This window comes from Panthera leo, chromosome C1 (assembly GCF_018350215.1).
Source record: "Panthera leo isolate Ple1 chromosome C1, P.leo_Ple1_pat1.1, whole genome shotgun sequence".
Lineage (NCBI taxonomy): Eukaryota > Metazoa > Chordata > Mammalia > Carnivora > Felidae > Panthera > Panthera leo.
Genome location: NC_056686.1, coordinates 26,766,641 through 26,785,242, shown reverse-complemented (window position 1 = coordinate 26,785,242; position 18,602 = coordinate 26,766,641). Strand labels below are relative to the sequence as shown.

At 40.7% G+C, this 18,602-nt stretch overlaps 1 protein-coding gene across 2 annotated transcripts; it reads left to right on the top strand.

Annotated features, from left to right (window-relative positions):
- The first annotated feature begins 1,268 nt into the window (after positions 1 to 1,268).
- On the top strand, positions 1,269 to 17,806 carry SFPQ (splicing factor proline and glutamine rich). 2 transcript variants are annotated; one of them, XM_042950252.1, is made up of 13 exons: positions 1,269 to 2,177; positions 2,867 to 3,055; positions 3,393 to 3,694; positions 3,784 to 3,879; positions 4,912 to 5,108; positions 5,229 to 5,313; positions 6,030 to 6,147; positions 6,479 to 6,527; positions 6,608 to 6,729; positions 9,135 to 12,318; positions 15,503 to 15,550; positions 16,247 to 16,333; positions 17,717 to 17,806. In XM_042950252.1, the coding sequence occupies exons 1-10, from the start codon at positions 1,368 to 1,370 to the stop codon at positions 9,270 to 9,272; spliced, it is 2,106 nt and encodes a 701-aa protein (XP_042806186.1). In that variant the 5' UTR covers positions 1,269 to 1,367; the 3' UTR covers positions 9,273 to 12,318; positions 15,503 to 15,550; positions 16,247 to 16,333; positions 17,717 to 17,806. The 2 variants fall into 2 exon arrangements, with proteins under 2 accessions (XP_042806186.1, XP_042806187.1); XM_042950253.1 differs by lacking the exon at positions 9,135 to 12,318.
- The last annotated feature ends 796 nt before the right edge of the window (positions 17,807 to 18,602 follow it).

Here is an 18,602-nt window from a genome sequence, read left to right as displayed (position 1 = left end):
GGATTGGGATTAGTGTAATGGAGAAAGAGGAAAACAAGACAATCATGACATCTAAACCTGGTGACACAAGTTATGACCGTAAGAACGTGAGAGATAGTGAAAAAGCAGTACATTTAATGATTTGGAGGTTTTGAGGAAGTCAAAGAATCAAGAGGTACTGATTGGACAGTTACAGTTACTGATCAGACAATTGAGATTCTTGAAAAGGAGATTTTAGAGATGGTGTAGTTACTGGCAATAACAAACACAGGGCGACTATGATGGGGGTTGGGTAGCTACTATAGGATAGAAGATTGTTGGAGGTAAAGAATTGACAGAGTATTGGGTATTCATCCACCTAGATGTTGAATGATGAGCAGAAATAGAGATGGAGAGGAGGACAATGAGCCATGGCCTAGTATTAATTGAGGGAGGAATGATCGATCCATCAAAAGGTCCATAGATGACAGTAACTAGGAAGGGTGTTAAGGGATACGGTTAGAAGATGCTGTACGAAGGAAGAAGGATGGTGCCCATTGGTTGATTCCATACAGATATTTTAACGTTGTAATTTGGAAGTATCTTAATCTGTCCACAAAGTATTGAGTGCTAGGAATTAAGGAAAATGTTATATTCCTCCTGTGACTTGTGCTTGTAAATTACTAGTTTACACACACGCTCACACACAGTCAAAACTTCCTTTTTTAACAAAGAGTTCACTAACTTAAGCCTATTCCCAAATTTATACTGCTAGAACAAACCTGTACTCCGCTGAGGTTCCAAAATGAAATCAGTAAGCTTGGGTGTGTGAAATCGGTAAGATTTTAGTTCTCAAGTTTAATTGGCCCAGAACAAGGTAGAGTAGATAGTAGATACACGTAATTTATGCTTTTGAACCAGAGAACGGAGAACAGCTGTTCTTTCAGGGCAAGGATACCCGGAGGCAGCTCTTGGGAGTAATCAACAAAGAAAAGGGTCCTCTAACATCTCTCCCCAGGAGCTGATAGGGCCGTGGCTTATCAGGGAAAACTGCTCTGGCGAACCCATTCAAATTTCTCACAGCAAATCACAGTGGCCTGCAGCCAACTCCTTTTCTGCTCATTGGCCAACTGGAAACTTCAGCCCCTCCATGCCTCCCTCCTCTCATCCGGAAGCCAATCGGAAAGATTAGCGTTCCGTAACTTTGTGTCATCAAGTACCGTACTTGCAATTGGCTATTGGAGCTACAGATCGAGAAGTAGGCGGGGCCAAGCCAGCTGGCCTATATAAGAGGAGGACAAAGGCGGCGCGCCGCCTGTGTCATCCGCCATCTTGTGCGAAGCAAGGTGGCCTCCACGTTCCCAGAGCGTCTTCTCCGCTTCTGCCTCGACCGCCCCTTGATTACAGACATGTCTCGGGATCGGTTCCGGAGCCGTGGCGGTGGCGGTGGCGGCTTCCACCGGCGCGGAGGAGGCGGCGGCCGCGGCGGCCTCCACGACTTCCGCTCCCCGCCGCCCGGCATGGGCCTCAATCAGAACCGCGGACCCATGGGGCCCGGCCCGGGCCAGGGTGGCCCCAAGCCCCCAATCCCACCACCGCCTCCGCACCAGCAACAGCAGCAGCCACCACCGCAGCAGCCGCCACCACAGCAGCCGCCGCCACTTCAGCCACCGCCGCATCAGCCGCCGCATCAGCAGCCGCCGCCGCCGCCACAGGACTCGTCCAAGCCCGTCGTTCCTCAGGGACCCGGCCCGGCTCCCGGAGTGGGCAGCGCTCCGCCGGCCTCCGGCTCGGCACCGCCCGCCACTCCCCCGACGTCTGGGGCCCCCACGGGCCCAGGCCCCACCCCGACCCCGCCGCCCGCTGTCACCTCGGCGCCCCCCGGGGCGCCCCCGCCCGCGCCGCCGAGCAGCGGTGTCCCCACCACCCCACCTCAGGCCGGGGGCCCCCCGCCTCCACCCGCAGGGGGCCCGGGGCCCGGTCCTAAGCAGGGCCCAGGACCCGGAGGCCCGAAAGGCGGCAAAATGCCAGGCGGGCCGAAGCCCGGCGGCGGCCCGGGCCTAAGTACTCCTGGCGGCCACCCCAAGCCGCCACATCGAGGCGGCGGGGAGCCCCGAGGAGGCCGGCAGCACCACCCACCCTACCACCAGCAGCACCACCAGGGGCCCCCACCCGGCGGGCCTGGTGGCCGCAGCGAGGAGAAGATCTCCGACTCGGAGGTGAGTGTCTCCCGGAGGTACGCGTCGGTTTCCCTAAGATGGCGGCGGCCCCCTCCTCCTTCCTTTCCCGGCCTCCATTTTGTCGGAGACCGGAAAGAGCGCGTGCGCGCGGGCGGCCGAGGGCGGGGCCGCTGCCGGAGTAGGGGGCGGACGGCGTGGGGCCTCTAAGAGGCCCGAGGGAGGCTGGCCTGGGGAGGCAGGCGATGACAAGCTGCCCTGGGCCATGTTAAAGCTAGCGGGTCCTGGGAACCAGACTAGAGCGTGCTGTGTAGGGTTGGAGAGATCTGGGAACTTCCGGCCTTACCGGAGCAGGCACAAGTCATGTGGGTGACAGCAGGGTTTTGGTCATTTTTTTCATGTAATACTTGATTTGACTTAACGTCTGCTACGATATAGATTTGTTAGCGACACTAAGCATATACAGCTGACGAGGTTGCTCATGTAGAGTCGAGTCTAGAGAGGGCTGTAGGTCTATTCTCGAGTGTTCTGGATGGTTTGGGCTGTTTGTTCGGATAGTTAACTGCATTGGAAATCCGCAAATAAGTGAAATTTTGTTTTGATTTTAAACGGCATTGAAGAATAACTCCGTTGGTGGTGTTACCCAGGCTGGGAAAAGCGAACATTGTTACTGAATTTTCCTAGTTGATGAGGTGACTGGTGTCTGAAAAATTTCCTTTCTTTTTCATTAGGGGTTTAAAGCCAACTTGTCTCTCTTGAGGAGGCCTGGAGAGAAAACTTACACTCAGCGTTGTCGGTTATTTGTTGGGAATCTACCTGCTGATATCACAGAGGATGAATTCAAAAGACTATTTGCTAAATATGGAGAACCAGGAGAAGTTTTTATCAACAAAGGCAAAGGATTTGGATTTATTAAACTTGTGAGTTTTTTTTAATTTAATGTGGATTTAGAAGAGTGTTTTCATCTTTTGCTACTGCAGACGCTAGTGTTCAAACCAACAGCAATAAGTTGGTTTTTAAATTTTTCACCTTTTTTACAAACAAGATGCCACTTACATGGCGAATAATTGTCGGTACCTAAGAAAAGAGGAGAGTGGGTGGATAGGACATTTAACTACCTACTCTGAGTGGTGTCTGGGAGGGCTGCTTGAACTGAGCCTGAGGAAGAATAGGAGTAGGAGTTAAGCTTTTAACAGTTTCAGAGTGGACATTAGCCAATAGGAGGTTATTAACATGAGCATGTCTGATAACTTTCAGGAATCTAGAGCACTGGCTGAAATTGCCAAAGCTGAACTTGATGATACACCGATGAGAGGTAGACAGCTTCGGGTTCGCTTTGCCACACATGCTGCCGCCCTTTCTGTTCGAAACCTTTCACCTTATGTTTCCAATGAACTGTTGGAAGAAGCTTTTAGCCAGTTTGGTCCTATTGAAAGGGCTGTTGTAATTGTGGATGATCGCGGGAGATCTACAGGGAAAGGCATTGTTGAGTTTGCTTCCAAACCAGCAGCAAGGAAAGCATTTGAAAGATGCAGTGAAGGTGTTTTCTTACTAACAACGTAAGTTCTTGTGCTTATCCTAATTTTTATTTATTAACTTGGATGAGGAAGTTGAAACGAAGTTAAGACGGAACCATTTTTGTTATTAGAACTCCTCGTCCAGTCATTGTGGAACCACTTGAACAATTAGATGATGAAGATGGCCTTCCTGAAAAACTTGCACAGAAGAATCCAATGTATCAAAAGTAAGATTGATTTAAATTTTAAGCATTTTTCTTATTTAAGTCCAAACAATTTGCAGTAACTTTTCACTTTTGCCTAGAAAATGCAAAATTCTTCAAATGCATATATGCTTGATAGAAATCTAAGGCTCAGGAAGTTTAGAGGTTTTGAAGCAGAGATCTTCAAATGCCTAGTATTCATTGTTGAGATAGGCATAGTTTACATGGAATTTTGTTTTGTCTTTAGAACAGTTGTGTGAATAGGTATTTTCCTTTTTAAGAATGGAAAAAAAAATACTCCTTGATTAGGCATTTGGTTAGAGGAAACAGAATTAGGAAATGAGGAAGGTAGGATTGCTTTTCAGTGCCCATTATTTTCTGTTACCATACAATTCTGGGACATGTATTACTTTTTTACATAAAGGTTTAAAAATTTTAAAATTTTTACTCATTTTTGAGAGGGTGGGGAGGGGCAGAGAGAGAGGGAGACACGGGATCTGAAGCAGGCTCCAGGCTCTGAGCTGTCAGCACAAACTGCAAGATAACAACCTGAAGTGAAGTTGGGCGCTTAACTGACTGAGCCACTCAGGCGACCCAAAGATTTTATTTTTAAGTAATCTCTACACCCAATACGGGGCTCAAATTCATAAGGCTCAAATGCACAACCGCAAAATCAAGAGTCATGTGCTTCTGACTGAGCCAGCCAGGCATCTTGGGACATGTATTATTTTTGATGTAAAGCTATTTTTTAAAATTTATTTATTTTGAGAAAGAATGCAAGTGGGGAGGAGCAGAAAGAGAGAACCCAAGCAGTCTCCATGTTGTCATGATGTGCAGAGCCCGACTCAGGGCTTGATCTCATGACACTGAGATGACCTGAGCCAAAACCAGAAGTTGGACGATTAACCGGCTGAGCCACCCTGGCGCCCCTGCCATCCCCTGCCTTTGGGTATTTCTTAGAGTCGATAGGCCAGGGGCAAAATCAGTGTTTTTAGGGTAATTGAGTAGTCTTTCTTATGTGCATCCACAAATCGGTTCATGTTGAAATATTGTCAGGGAGAGAGAAACCCCTCCTCGTTTTGCCCAGCATGGCACATTTGAGTATGAATATTCTCAGCGATGGAAGTCCCTGGATGAAATGGAGAAACAGCAAAGGGAGCAAGTTGAAAAAAACATGAAAGATGCAAAGGACAAATTGGAAAGTGAAATGGAAGATGCTTATCACGAACATCAGGCAAATCTTTTGCGTCAAGGTAAAAAAAAAAAAAAAAAAAAGATCCTGTTGTGTAAATTTCACTGATAGGCTGAATTGCTTTTTGAACTTTTTAGAACCCCACTAATGTGAATTCACAACAAAATTTTCTAATGTTTAGATCTGATGAGACGCCAGGAAGAATTAAGACGCATGGAAGAACTTCATAATCAAGAAATGCAGAAACGTAAAGAAATGCAGCTAAGGTAAAATTTTGTTAAACTAAATTAAGCCTTTTCTTCTGCATAAACATTTAGAGGAAAAGATACACCTAAGTCTTGCAGGTGAGTGTGGCATACAGAGGTTAAATACGGACATATGTCAGTGTTGGTTTGACACTAAATCGGAGTAGAGTGTAAGGTTTTCATTTAGGACACCAATTTTCTTTGCCAGAATGCTTCTAGGTCTGTTCTAGACTCTCTTTAGGCTTTCCTGTGTGTTTGCTCTAATCTAGACTTTGTAATTCTTTTTTAATGTTTATTTTTGAGAGAGAGGGTGAGCGAGCTAGGGAGGCGGCAGAGAGGGAGGGAGACAGAACCCAGAGTGGGCTTTCTACTCAGAAGAGTGCCTGGCTCAAACCCATGAACTGCCATGAACTTGGAGAAGCCGAAGTCAGGTGACTAATCGGCTAAACCACCCAGGTGTTCCTCTAACCTAGACTTTGTAAAGCTCTGAGGCAGACCACTAGCTTTTTCCAAGTTGACTTATTTATTTTAAAGTTCATTAATTTTGAGATAGCATAGCATGGGAGAGCACAGGTAGGGAGGGGCAGAGAGAATCTCAAGCAGGCTCTAACTCACAAACTGAGATCATGACCTGAGCTGAAGTCACATGCCCAACTGACAGAGCCACCCAGGCACCCCTTCAAATTAACTTTTAAAAGATGTGGGTGACCGTTCATGTGCTTGATGAATATTTCCAGGCAAGAAGAAGAACGACGTAGAAGGGAAGAAGAGATGATGATTCGTCAACGTGAAATGGAAGAACAAATGAGACGCCAAAGAGAGGAAAGTTATAGCCGGATGGGCTACATGGATCCAGTAAGTAAAATTCTATTGCAGTCTAGTTGGAGTTGTCTACAAAACTTGTAGGTACCAAAAATATGAAGTCTTACTAAGTTAAATATAACATTTCACTTTATAGTTTTTGTTTTTACAAGTGTATTATGATACGCTTTGAGTTTTATCTTCTTGGCTGGGCCTAAAGATTTCATTGGTTAGGAAGAAGCTTTATCGGTTTTTGGATAATTGAATTTCAACAAGTGGTTTCAGGATACTGATTTTAAAAATAGTCTTCATCTTTGAGTTTTGGAGATTTTTTTTGTCTAAGAATTCTTGGTATGGACATATGAAAGGGATTTTTTTCTTTCAGAGAGAAAGAGACATGAGAATGGGTGGAGGAGGAGCAATGAACATGGGAGGTAAGCATGAAAATAATATTAGCAGTACCATTCAAGAGCTGTATTCTGGTTGAGTTGTAACCAGCATTTTTGTTTCCTAGATCCCTATGGTTCAGGAGGCCAGAAATTTCCACCTCTAGGTGGTGGTGGTGGCATAGGTTATGAAGCTAATCCTGGAGTTCCACCAGCAACCATGAGTGGTTCCATGATGGGAAGCGACATGGTAATGTATCCTGTGTGACGTAGTACAAAGGAAATTCTCATTTTTCACAACTTACGTGTGTGTGTTTTGTTTTCTGTTTTTTTTTTTTCTTTTGTTTTGTTTTTTTAAGTAGGTAACTGAACCTCTTTTTAGTTCCCGTATCATGTAAATCATAATATTGAGGAAAACTTTGGCAACATAGAAGAACTCAGTATGCGGTAACCTAAACAGAAACGGTTGCCAACAAGAAGTCAATGCTGTCAGTAGTATGTTGGAGTTCTCTTCGGCAATAAGTAGACATAGGTGCTTTCCATTATATTGCTTGTGTACTTTTGCACTCTAGCACATGGCAAATCCAAATTCTAAATGTTAGATGATGTACCTGATTATTCTACATCCACGTGAGAGTAATCAAATGGCAAACTGTCATTCATTAAGCTGATATTTGCCATAAGTATGAATCAGACTTGCAGTTTATAGTTTTAGGCATGTTTTAGTGATGTGTAGGACTTTGACCTATATTTGGTGTGGTTTCTACCCATGAGAAGGGAGTTGTTTACTGTTTTGACTCGTCGTTTCCCACTTGTTGGGCCTGTCAATAGGTGCACCTTCTAAAACACTGACATCTCTATATTGCTACAGGATAGCAACAATCCATGACCATTTTAAGCATACTAGTTGTGTGCATTTGATCTGAACCTTCTTGATGCTTTCATATTTTAACTGTACAGGTAGTCTGTCAGGATGCTTTAGAAACAACCAAGTGAATTGGTCTGAGTGGCTGTGTTAGGGCTTTACAAATCCATAGGAAATTTGAATATTGGATTTAGAGGTGGGTTTAGAGAAGTGTGCATTTTCATAACTGAGTTGAATATGATTGGTTCACCTACAGGCTTTTGGCAAAGGAGAGGGAAGCTGCAACACATAGCTCTTTAGGTTTATTTTACAAATAGGAATGTAAGGATTTATTATGGGGTCTAATCCATTTAAAGCCTACTTGAGGTTTTTTGAGAATTAGAATCATAAATAGCTGGTTGGGTAAATGTAGTGTTGTTTTCTTCAAAATGAATTTAAAAAATAACGTGGGTAACATTTTGGTTTATACGCTTCCTAAAAGGCAGATTGTAGGTCTGTATCAAATTTGTAAAATATAATTTGGCATGATGTTCCCACAATTGAGATTTTTTCTGTCTCCTGTAACAGGTAGGGTTCTGAGATGTAATAACATAACCGTGAAACCCCCAAATTTTCTCATGGCTTTTGAGAAACACCGTACAATGCGTTAAAACCCTGACATTTTTAGGTTTTTGAGAAATAGTTTAAAGAATTGAGATTCAGTTTAAGTAGTCCTATAGTATATAGTAGAAAACATGTTTGAACTATGTATAGGAAGTTACATGCTTTTTTCCCCTCCCTTTTGGAGTGATGTTTTCTGTAACTGATTTATTTTGAATAGAATTTGTAAGGCTTTTGTGCTTTGCATATCAATAGGATTTTTCTGTTTGGGAACATAGGTTTCTAAGATTAAAGTACTTAAAACTAGATGGAATTACGAAGTCCTGCTTTACTGCAGTCACTTAAGCTTGGTGTTAAGCTGTTTGGGAGGTCCCCAAAACATGGAATCATAGCTAAGTGTCCGTAGACTTTCAAAGACCCGAAGGAAAAGCTGGGCTGGTGTGGGGGTGGGCTGTATATTTAGTCAATTTGCAACTATACTACTGTGAACATAATTGTCTCTGCTTATTTAGTGATGGTTCTGAAGGTGGTATACCTGTGAGAATATGGCAACACTTTTAATGAAGTTACTGTGCCGGTTAAGTGACTAAATCTGTTAGTCTTTTATGCTTTTTCTTTTTGTAGTCTGGTAGCATTTTATTAAAACTTTGAACGTTTTAAGATTCTGCAACTTAGCAGATGTGTCTTAAGATCTTGAAAAGCACAAGGTTTCTTATGCAGCTCATGCCACTAACTGGTGAGTAGGTCTTTGTCACTTCATTGAGTGAATTGAATCTGTCTGGTTGGGCTTGTTAGGCTTACTTGGAAATTAAATTTCCTGTTCAGACCTTGAAAGTGAGAAGTTTGCAAGCTTTTGCAGTGGGTTAATCTGATGTGAAATTTCTTAAAACTCATTTTGGAATGGGTTTTCACATCTGCACTAATTCTTAAATTTTTTAGCACTACAGGGAAGACCTATTCTTTGAAACAGGTGTATGAGAATGGCTCAAGTGGGAACATACCACAAGGCATGTATTATCGTAAACTAATTTTCAAATTACCCTTTTTTCCTTTCTATGTTCCCGGTACCTGTGGATCGACTCATTGGTGATTGTATCGACGAACGTTGACTACGGAACCTTCTAAAATATTTACTTAACACACATGGACATCAACTACATATAATGAACTGTTAATTACTGTTCCAATAGCGTACTGAGCGCTTTGGGCAGGGAGGTGCGGGACCTGTGGGTGGACAGGGTCCTAGAGGAATGGGGCCTGGAACTCCAGCAGGATATGGTAGAGGGAGAGAAGAGTATGAAGGCCCAAACAAAAAGCCCCGATTTTAGATGTGATATCTAGGTTTTCATTCCAGTTTGTTTTTGTCTTTTCTTGTTTAGATACCAATCTTTTAAATTCTTGCATTTTAGTAAGAAAGCTACCTTTTTATGGATGTTAGCAGTTTATTGACCTAATATTTGTAAATGGTCTGTTTGGGCAGGTAAAATTATGTAATGCAGTGTTTCAAACAGGGGAATTCTTTTTCCTTTTTATTTCCTTTTTTTTTTTTTTTTTTTTAACTGTATAATGTCCCTCAAGTTATGGCAGTGTACCTTGTGCCACTGAATTTCCAAAGTGTACCAATTTTTTTTTTACTGTGCTTCAAATAAATAGAAAAAATAGTTATAATATTGATCTTCAACTTTGCCATTCATGCTTCTATGCACATTAGGCTAGGTATTCCACTTCGAAAGCATGAGCGTGTCTAGGCCTTTGAATGGCATATGCCATTTCTGGGAAATGTATCTGTAGGCTAAGCATTGCTTTCTACAAATAAGTACCCCCTCCCCCCCCCCTTGTTTTAAAAAGAAGAAATGCATATTGAAGTAGTTTCATGATTTGTTTGGCATTATAGGAAGCAAGCTGGTGCTAAGTATTTTTAAATGGTTATGTAAGCAAGCTGAACTGTAACTCTTCCTTCAGGAATGTGTATTAAGATTATGGAATGGGTGAAAGACTTGGTAGGGGGAGAAAGTGGGTATGACTAAATGGATCTTTATGGCCCTATGATCTATCCTTTCCTTGAAAGTTTCTGAAGAAAAAAGTGGAAAGATCATTTTGTTGCATTCCTCCATTCTTGTTTTTAAAAGAACAAGTCCCAAGCCCTACAAATGGCTTGTATTGAACTTTCATATTTGAATTAAAGATTGTTAAACATGAAGCCTTTTCATGTATTACTTCAAGCGATTTATGAAGATGGGGTTTAGTGTGAAAAATTCAACTTGCAAGTAAGAAGCGTAGTAACCATGAAGTAGGTTTAGCTACGTATACATTTGTACTCTGTAACTTTTACATCTCCTTGTGCTACTTCTGGTGGACAAAATCTGTAGGGCTATGAAAACTTGTTCTCTTTTCTAAGAACTAGTGGTGACTGTTAATGACCAGTAGCGTTGTAGATCACGATTCTTACTGTAAACTATTTGTTAACCTGCTTTTCTATAGTTTACTTTTGATGTAGCACTAAATCTGGAGAGAGTTGCTCATGCTACACAGTACAAATACCCCTTTCTCCCACCATAAAGTTTTGGAGTGTTTCGATGGTGTTGTCAGCTGATTGTCAACTTCATTGAATCTCCTTCCATTAGGATAAGACATTCTGACTTAACATTAAAGTAGATTGTTATTGTTGTCTGATAGTACGATGGGAACCTGTTTTCCCAGCGTATGTATGTTAGCAGAGGAACAGCTTCCTAAAAGTAGGTAAAGTAATTGAATGGTTTGGCTTTGTTCTTAGTTCCATTCAAATTTGTACATTACAGAACTCTTACTATGGAATGTGTCTTCCTCCTTTTCACCTCTGTTCTTGGTGCTAATTGGCAAAAGTAAAATTCTAAATCAAATCTTCGTTAAATGCTGAAGTTTAGTATTGTGCCTGAGTACAAAGGGAAACCTCTTGTTGAAACCCTGAGCACTTTCTGCATAGGAAACTGGATAATACTAAAAGTAAAACACTAGTGGAGTATAAAGGCATGTCACTCAATTCTGGTTGTGTGACTTGACAGGTACATGGTGTGCTAATTAAGGAAGAGAATCTCCTTAGAATATGTTTATTATTTCTTCCCCAAGACACTTGGAAGTCGGTAGTAGTTCCACCATAATTCTATCCATGAGGAAGTTTTGTCCCAAGTCATTAATTGGTGATATGTATGAGGTTTTCTGTATGGAAACAAGGGTCTGGATTTGAAAGGAATCCATTACAATTTGATTGAATTGTATGGTAGGGACTCCACTAATGATAAATTAAGGGGTGTTCATGGGACACCCACAGAGGGTGAACGTGAATGTGTGTGGGCGGGGGCTGGTGGGGAAGTGGGAAAATCTGCCTATAAAATTAATGTTTCAGTTTATTTTTCAGATTACATGCCTTTCTTTATAAGGGATGCTGGCACAGACCCCTAAAATAAGCTTTTGTTAGTACTGTACCTTTGAAGAGTGGTGAAGGATGCTAATGGATAATCTCCTGAAAGTTGTGGTTTTGCTAGCCTTACTGTGGGCTGTAGAATTGCTAAACGTTGTTTAGCAAATAATGTTGCTTAGTTTCCACTAAGTTTTGCCTTTTCCTCACTGAAACAGCAGTGTACCAAGGGTTGTAAGCTACTCAAAGAGACTTTCAATAAGTCTTGGAATGCATATGGTAGTTTTTAGCTTAATGTGAATTTAAATCCTCTTAAAAAGGAGTTTCCTAAAAGCTGATATGAAATGGGTGGGAAAGGGAATGTAGTACTTTTGAAGTATTTCAGCCATTTTTCTTATTTAAAGAAACCAGCTGCCCCCATTTCCTCTTCTCCACTTTCTCTCGTAATTTTAAGAGGAACACTGATCATTTTAAGCTTATTACTCCTAATCTTTAAACTGCATTCTCTACGAGATCCCAGTGTATTCAATAGGTACCTTATAAGATTAACTGAATGGCTCACATTATTTAGTGAAACCATAATCCTCTGCTTAGAACACTAATTAAAACTCCTAAGAAGTCCTATAAACCCCACCACTCTTTATATAGATGTATTATACCACTAATACAAACAGATAATAATTTGGGAAATTGTAACGTTACGCCTGTGCAATTTTTATAAGTGGCATATTATGGCAGACAAAAATTTAGATACTTGGCTTTTCTCGGGCAAGCCACTACGTTGTGGCGGGATGTTTTCTGGTGTTCTTGGACTGCAATTGTGCACTATTAAAGTAGTGGCCTGCTACATAACTGCATTTAGCCAGCATTTCTGCAGTGCGTAACTGTGAGGAACGTAGTACCGCAAATGGCAATGGACATTAGGACCCGGATGTAGTATTCCTGCTTGCTCCAAGATTCTCATTGCCGACTGCATACAGGTAGGTAACAAGCAATATAATCTAACTTGGTGACTTGCTATGTACTTTTATTCCGTGGGCATTCTGACATCACACTTCTGACCATGAAATTACAGTGCAGCACCTAACACTTGGATGGTAAAGCTAGCTGCTATCAAAACTGCGTGGGTTTGGGTTTCAAGCTGTAATTTGTCAGGCAGAAATCAGTGCTGTTGCAGTTCTCAGATAAAAAGTGCAAACTTGATTCTTTGGTACATCTGATGCAGTTGTGTGGTTTCCTTTAGTTGCATTGTAACTGAAGAGAACGTGGAACACGTCAGTGGTGTGGGGGAGAGGGAATCAAACCATACTTGGAAAGTAGAGTGCTTTTAGCATCTTGACATGGACTGTATAGCATGTGATACTGAGTCTCTGTTGTAGCAAACTGACCTGCCCATAGGTCAGCAATATCCATTTCAGAATGCAATCTTGGTAATCATTCTGCAGGTTGGAGTGAATTAAGACTAAAAAGTACAGTGGTTTTTTTTTTTTTTGTTTTTTGTTTTTTTTGTAATGTGACTTAAAATTTTTTTTTAATGGGCTTCATGGGAATACCTTTGTTACTAACGTGGGCTTAGATGGGAATCTAATGTGAATAGTTCCAAGTTATGTGACTTGTCTAAATATGTCTATGCTCTAAACCTGGGGGAAAGTGGTGTGGCATGTTGACTTGCCTGCAGTTGAATACACGTTGGGAATCATTTCCCAATCCTAAGACTTCTTCGTCGTATTCTGTAGGATGACTGCAAATGTTCAGAGTAGATTTTTGAATTTGGTTCCCTTAGCTTTAGGGATGTGATGTTATAATCCAAAATGCTTACCAAAAATAAAAAAATAAAAAGTCTTCAAAAGCAGCTTTGGTTGCTTAGGACTTCAGCTTTGTAAGCTTTGCATCGACTGTTGTTCCAGACCTCAATTCAACTTAACTTTGGTCTCCGAGCTGGTTTTTAGCTAGCATGCATGGAAACAGCTTTCACGTATAATGCTTTCTGCTCTGTAACTGGAAGTTTGGTTTACTTTGCATAAATGCCGGTGAAAACTCTTCGTGACTATGAGAATTTTCTTCCATTGTATCAAGAAAAATGGCTTGCTCTTTGGCAAGCAATTCACAAGGTGGGGACAAATTTGTACTTTAATACGTAGTCTATTCAAACAAATACCTTGACTCTCCTGTTAGGTGAAAAAGCAAATGGTGACTAGTTTAGCTCTTTGTTAATAATACAATGCAGTTCAAACATAATGCTCAATATTAGTGACAATAGTGTCGCTAAATTGACATACAACCCCGATGGGATTTTCCTGTGGCATAATCCATTAAATCGGTGGCCAACGCTTGCTACCGTGATTTAGTGATTCAAGTGTTTAGAAATAAAAGCTCAGGTTCATTTCTTAACAGTCAATAACAATTTTGAGAGAACGTACTTGTTATAATATACGGACTTGAGGAACATCATTGGGGTGGGGGGTTAATTTTGCTTCATTTCTGCTTATTTCAAGATGAGTAGGCTTTTGCACTTTGAAATGAGAAACCTGTGACTTAAGTCAATTCTAAACTAGTTTCGATTTGTATGTAGCTATAATTTGTGAATCTTAGTGTAGAGGATCTTAAAATCACTCACTCAAAAAGCTGGGAATAAATGGGCTTCAGTAACACCACTATACCGAGGTGCTTGCATTGTATTTCATAGTGTTTCCTTGTTGCAAACCAGAATTATTCTTTTTAATGAGAATGGTCTAAAGTTCAGAGGTGTGATGCCAGAATGCATTTTCGTACTGTTAGGCCCTTGGAACAGATACCGGTGCTTTCTGAAAGATGAAAGAAATGGAATGGGTGCTCTTCACACAAGGTTGCAAAACCTACCAAGAATGTATAATAGTCTCATTTTTCCCCAAGAAAGAGATGCGTGTGACTAGTTTTGGACTTTTAACCTTAATGGGGGTTGCATGTCTCCTATTGTTAATCATTGTCAGCTGCAGTGACATGATCAACAGTCCTGCATTTTTATTGCCTTTCCCTTAATGATTTTGGACAGGTTTGAGAGAGCCAGGATGCTTGTTCTGGGCCTTTATTTGGTTTTGGCTTTAGCTGATAATGTTTCAGTGTCTGTCAGCTAGTGCAGTTCTCAAATGGCTGCCTATTAGGGAAAGAATTCTGAGGATTTGACTGCTCCTAATTATCTGTCATTGCTGCTAGATAATGATTGGCAATTTTTAAGACTCAACTGTGGAACTCTCACAGTTGTACACCATCAACCATAAAAATGTTGCTTTTGAACACCAGTGCTGAAAAGATTTTATTTGGAGGGTGAGAAGGGGGCTGGATGCAGAGTACTAGGATAATCTGGAGGATGGGGGAGAATGCAAAACGATATAGTATCCCTTATGGATGGTACATGTGCAACAGGGAACTCTTATTTTTTATACCCTTGGCAGTAACTGATAATCAGGGAGGAAGAAAAACCTGGAACTTGAATTAAGGCTGATCTTTCTGGTTTTTGTGCACTGCGGCCCTACCAGGCATATATATAGTGAAGGTGAATGTCTTCTCCCTCAGAAAAATGCAGGTTCCTTGCTGTCCCGAATAAGGCATAGCTTTCCTGCCCCAACTTAAAACTCAGTGAGGACTTGGAGGGAAAGAACGAGGCAAATACATAGGATTGCAGGATAACAGCTGCAGTGTTGTGTACTGTGGAGTGGGGAGGGCACTCTTCTTGGAGGACTCCTGCTGAAGGTGGTCAGTCCACCTGAGAATGGAAGACATACTTGAATGGGGGGCAGGGTATGTGCTTTTACATGAAAAGAGAGCTGATGTTAAAACTCATTTGGTAAGGTAAACGTTGTCACATACCTTCACATAAGGGATAGTATATTTTGGGTTGCAGTCAAACTGGATTGTGCTCAGACTGGTGAAAATAGCAGTTAGGCTTTTGTATTTCAATTAAGATACAATTTTTATTTGAATTCAGCTGTCTACTTTATTACTTTACATAAGAATAATTTTAGATTTTTTCCCCCCATCAAGTTTCTTCCTGTTGTTTTTTTATTCCGTAACTTGCCCCCAATCTTTTGTCTCTGGAATTTACTCTTTAAATTTTGAAGTTAACTAGCATTTTCAAAACCTTTATACCCTTGTCTTTTATATTAACTTTCTTTTATTATTCTTTAGGTAAGAATGATTGATGTTGGCTGATATTGGAGTACTCATTCACTTCAAGTAAGTTTCTTTAGAAGTCCTAACCTGTAGAAGAGTTTGAGTTTGATTTGTAAAAAGGTTAAATAATTTGATTTAGCTATGTGGGGCAAAACATGTTTGATTTTTAAGATGTTTACCTCTCCTAAGATAATGTCCGAGTGTTTTGTTTCTGAAAATAGTTGTTTGCATGTGAATGTGAGTGGGAAAGAGAAAGTGGGGAGTATTTTATTATAAAAGTGTCAAACAGTAGGAGAATTGAAAAAAATGGTTGGATCTGTACCTGAAACTAATAGAACTTTGTGTGTCAGTTATACTTTGTTATTAACTTCGTATATTAACATTGTATGTTACTTTTACAACTATAGAAAAAGATACATGGTTATGTAGAGAAAAAGGACAAAGAAGGCTTGAATTGGTGGAGAATTGCCATCTTTTTAGTACTCTAAATTCCACTTTTGACCCATTCAGAATGGGTCATTGGTAGAGGAGGAAAAATTCTGAAGTGTTATGTGAAGAAAATTTAGAATGTCACCTTGGTGTGGGCCAGGTCCTTCCTAAGTAAAAACAGCAAAAGAAAATACAAACCACTGATTGGAACCCAGACCTGTACCCCAGAATGTGCCTCTTGTTGATGTGAGAATACAGTGTACATACTAACAATTAATTTAAAAAAATGTAATATGTAATATGCTATATAAATTCTATTTTTAATGATAGGTGGATAAGCTATTAATCTCAAGACGATATCCCACAACATGAGCCAAGAAGGAAAGCCACAACTTGTTAGATTCAGGAAGTGTCTGGGTAAGTGGAATCATTCTTACTTTGTAAACTGCCTTCCGGACAACTCTTGGGTGTTACAAACATGATTATTTATGTGTGAATATTTCATTTTAACTTACTCTGTGTTAAAACTTCCTTGTAGGGAATATGTTTTTATAGTACATATTTATAATCATTTTAACAGCCTTCTTGAGGTTGTAGGTCTTGTTTGTTGGTTTGGCTCAAGCCTCAGGAAAACAGGGACTTCAGTTTTCTGTAAGAGTATGTATGTATATCTACCTTTGTCCATTGAACTATGCAGAGGAGAGTTTGGAAAATTTAAAGTTCCTTGGTTGTTTTTGTATTTTTATTTTAATGTTTGTTTATTTTGAGAGGGTGTGTGCGTGAGCCAGGGAGGGGTAGGGGCAGGAGAGAGAGAAAATCCCAGGCAGGCTTTGAATTGTCAGCACAGAGCCTGACACGGGCTTGATCTCATGAACCAGGAGATCATGACCTGAGCCAAAATCAAGAGTTGGGTGCTTAACTGAGCCACCCAGGTGCCCCAGGGTTCCCGGTTTTTTAACCACATAGTCATTTGATGGGATCTCCTATAGTTGATCTCATCTGGTTGATGTATTAGAAGGGTTGGCAATTTTGGGGTTTGTGTTTGGTTTTGTGAGGTTTTTTTTTTTTTTTTTTTTTTGAGAGCAAGTGTAAGCGGGGGAAAGGCAAAGAGAGACAATATCTTAAGCATGTTCCATGCCCAGTGAGGACTCCCATCTCATGACCATGAAGTCATGACCTGAACTGAAATCAAGAGTCAGATAGATGCTTAAGCGACTGAGCCACCCAGACACCCCCCGGGTTGGCAATTTTAAAGAAAACTCAGCTCAACTCTGCTATTCTACCTGGGAAAGCCATCGTAGACAGTAGGTAAACAAATGGACATGACTGTGTGCCAGTATTTTACAGAAAGGTAGTAGGTGGACAATAGCTTACTGTCTTCCATCTAATACAAATTGCATAAATAGATAACTAGATAATCACTCAGGTTTAAAGGGCTGTCATAATCGTAGTTTGAAAAGAGAATAATGTAGAAATAGCAATAATTAATTGACTATATCTTAAACCTAGGGAAGGTGCCAATTAATGGAGTATCTTAGATCTTCCTTCCAAGAGTGGTTGCTACTTAAGTTCTAGTGAATGGAAGTAAACTTGAATCAACTAGCTGGTGACAAAGTCTGGTGTTAAAATAATCTGCCTCTTAAAGAATCCTTAATTATATAGGTCATTAAATATTGTTAATACCGCACTCCTTGATTAGTATTGTTTGGTGTTAGGAAGTTTACTTGGTGCGAAATGGTAAATGTTTGAGAACTCTGATTCTTAACATATTTTGGAGTAATTGTTTCTTTTAATTGGCAGGATCAGGTGAACTGTGTCCAGAAAACCAGTGAGGAAGAGGGCAAAGAGGAATGAGCAACCTAATTGTTGTTAATAAAGACATTTTAAAATCAGATTGTGCTTTTATGTGTTTTGGTTTTTGTTTTTAAGTTAGGACCTTTTGTTTCCTAGAATTCTCCTTATATGTCATCACCTTGTTTCTAGGTGATATAAAAAGATGCTCCATATTGTGGGCATAGAACTGGTTATAATTCAGGACTCTTTCTTGGACCTTTTTGACAGAGCTACTTCAACATTAATTACTGATCAACCTTAACGGCCCTTCCTCACTGTCCTAACTAACCTGATTTAGCCATCGATAGTTTAAAATTGCCTTCATTCTTTATAGGTTTTATTCCTAAAATTAGCGTATGATGAATACAGCAATTAACTACATGCCCCTCCTTCATTGGGTTTCAGGCATTAATAGCATTTTGTGTCCCACTTTGTATTTTACAAAAGAATCCTCAGATGCTGGTTATTACAGGGTACTCCTGTTAGTTCACAAAGAAGCACAGACAGAATTACAGCTTGCCAAATGACGAGGTTTCCTCTAAGTTGAATTTCATAATGCAGTAGCATATGGACAGGGTCTTTGAATATAGATGTAGGGAAAAGCTTGCTGGAATTGACTGTAAAATCTGCTTAGTAAAGAACTTTGGAAGTAAGATCTGCCTTTCTCCTTTCACTCTAGTCGTTCTTGAAACTTGACAAGATGTTAGTCAAAGGACTCTTTGGCACTAGCTTAAGCATTTGGGATAAGGTGTGTGAGGCCTATGTTTAAAAGGTAATTCTGTTGCTAGGTCTCTGGGCCTCATTTGTATAGTGCAGAATTTCAGAAAGTGCTAGTTTGTTAGCTTGCTGTAAG

Excerpts from the sequence above, each read along its gene's own strand:
- SFPQ (XM_042950252.1), top strand. The coding sequence starts at position 1,368 with ATGTCTCGGGATCGGTTCCGGAGCCGTGGCGGTGGCGGTGGCGGCTTC. Across the intron at positions 5,109-5,228 it reads GGCAAATCTTTTGCGTCAAG|ATCTGATGAGACGCCAGGAA; the intron begins GTAAAAAAAAAA and ends TCTAATGTTTAG. Across the intron at positions 6,148-6,478 it reads GGATGGGCTACATGGATCCA|AGAGAAAGAGACATGAGAAT; the intron begins GTAAGTAAAATT and ends TTTTTCTTTCAG.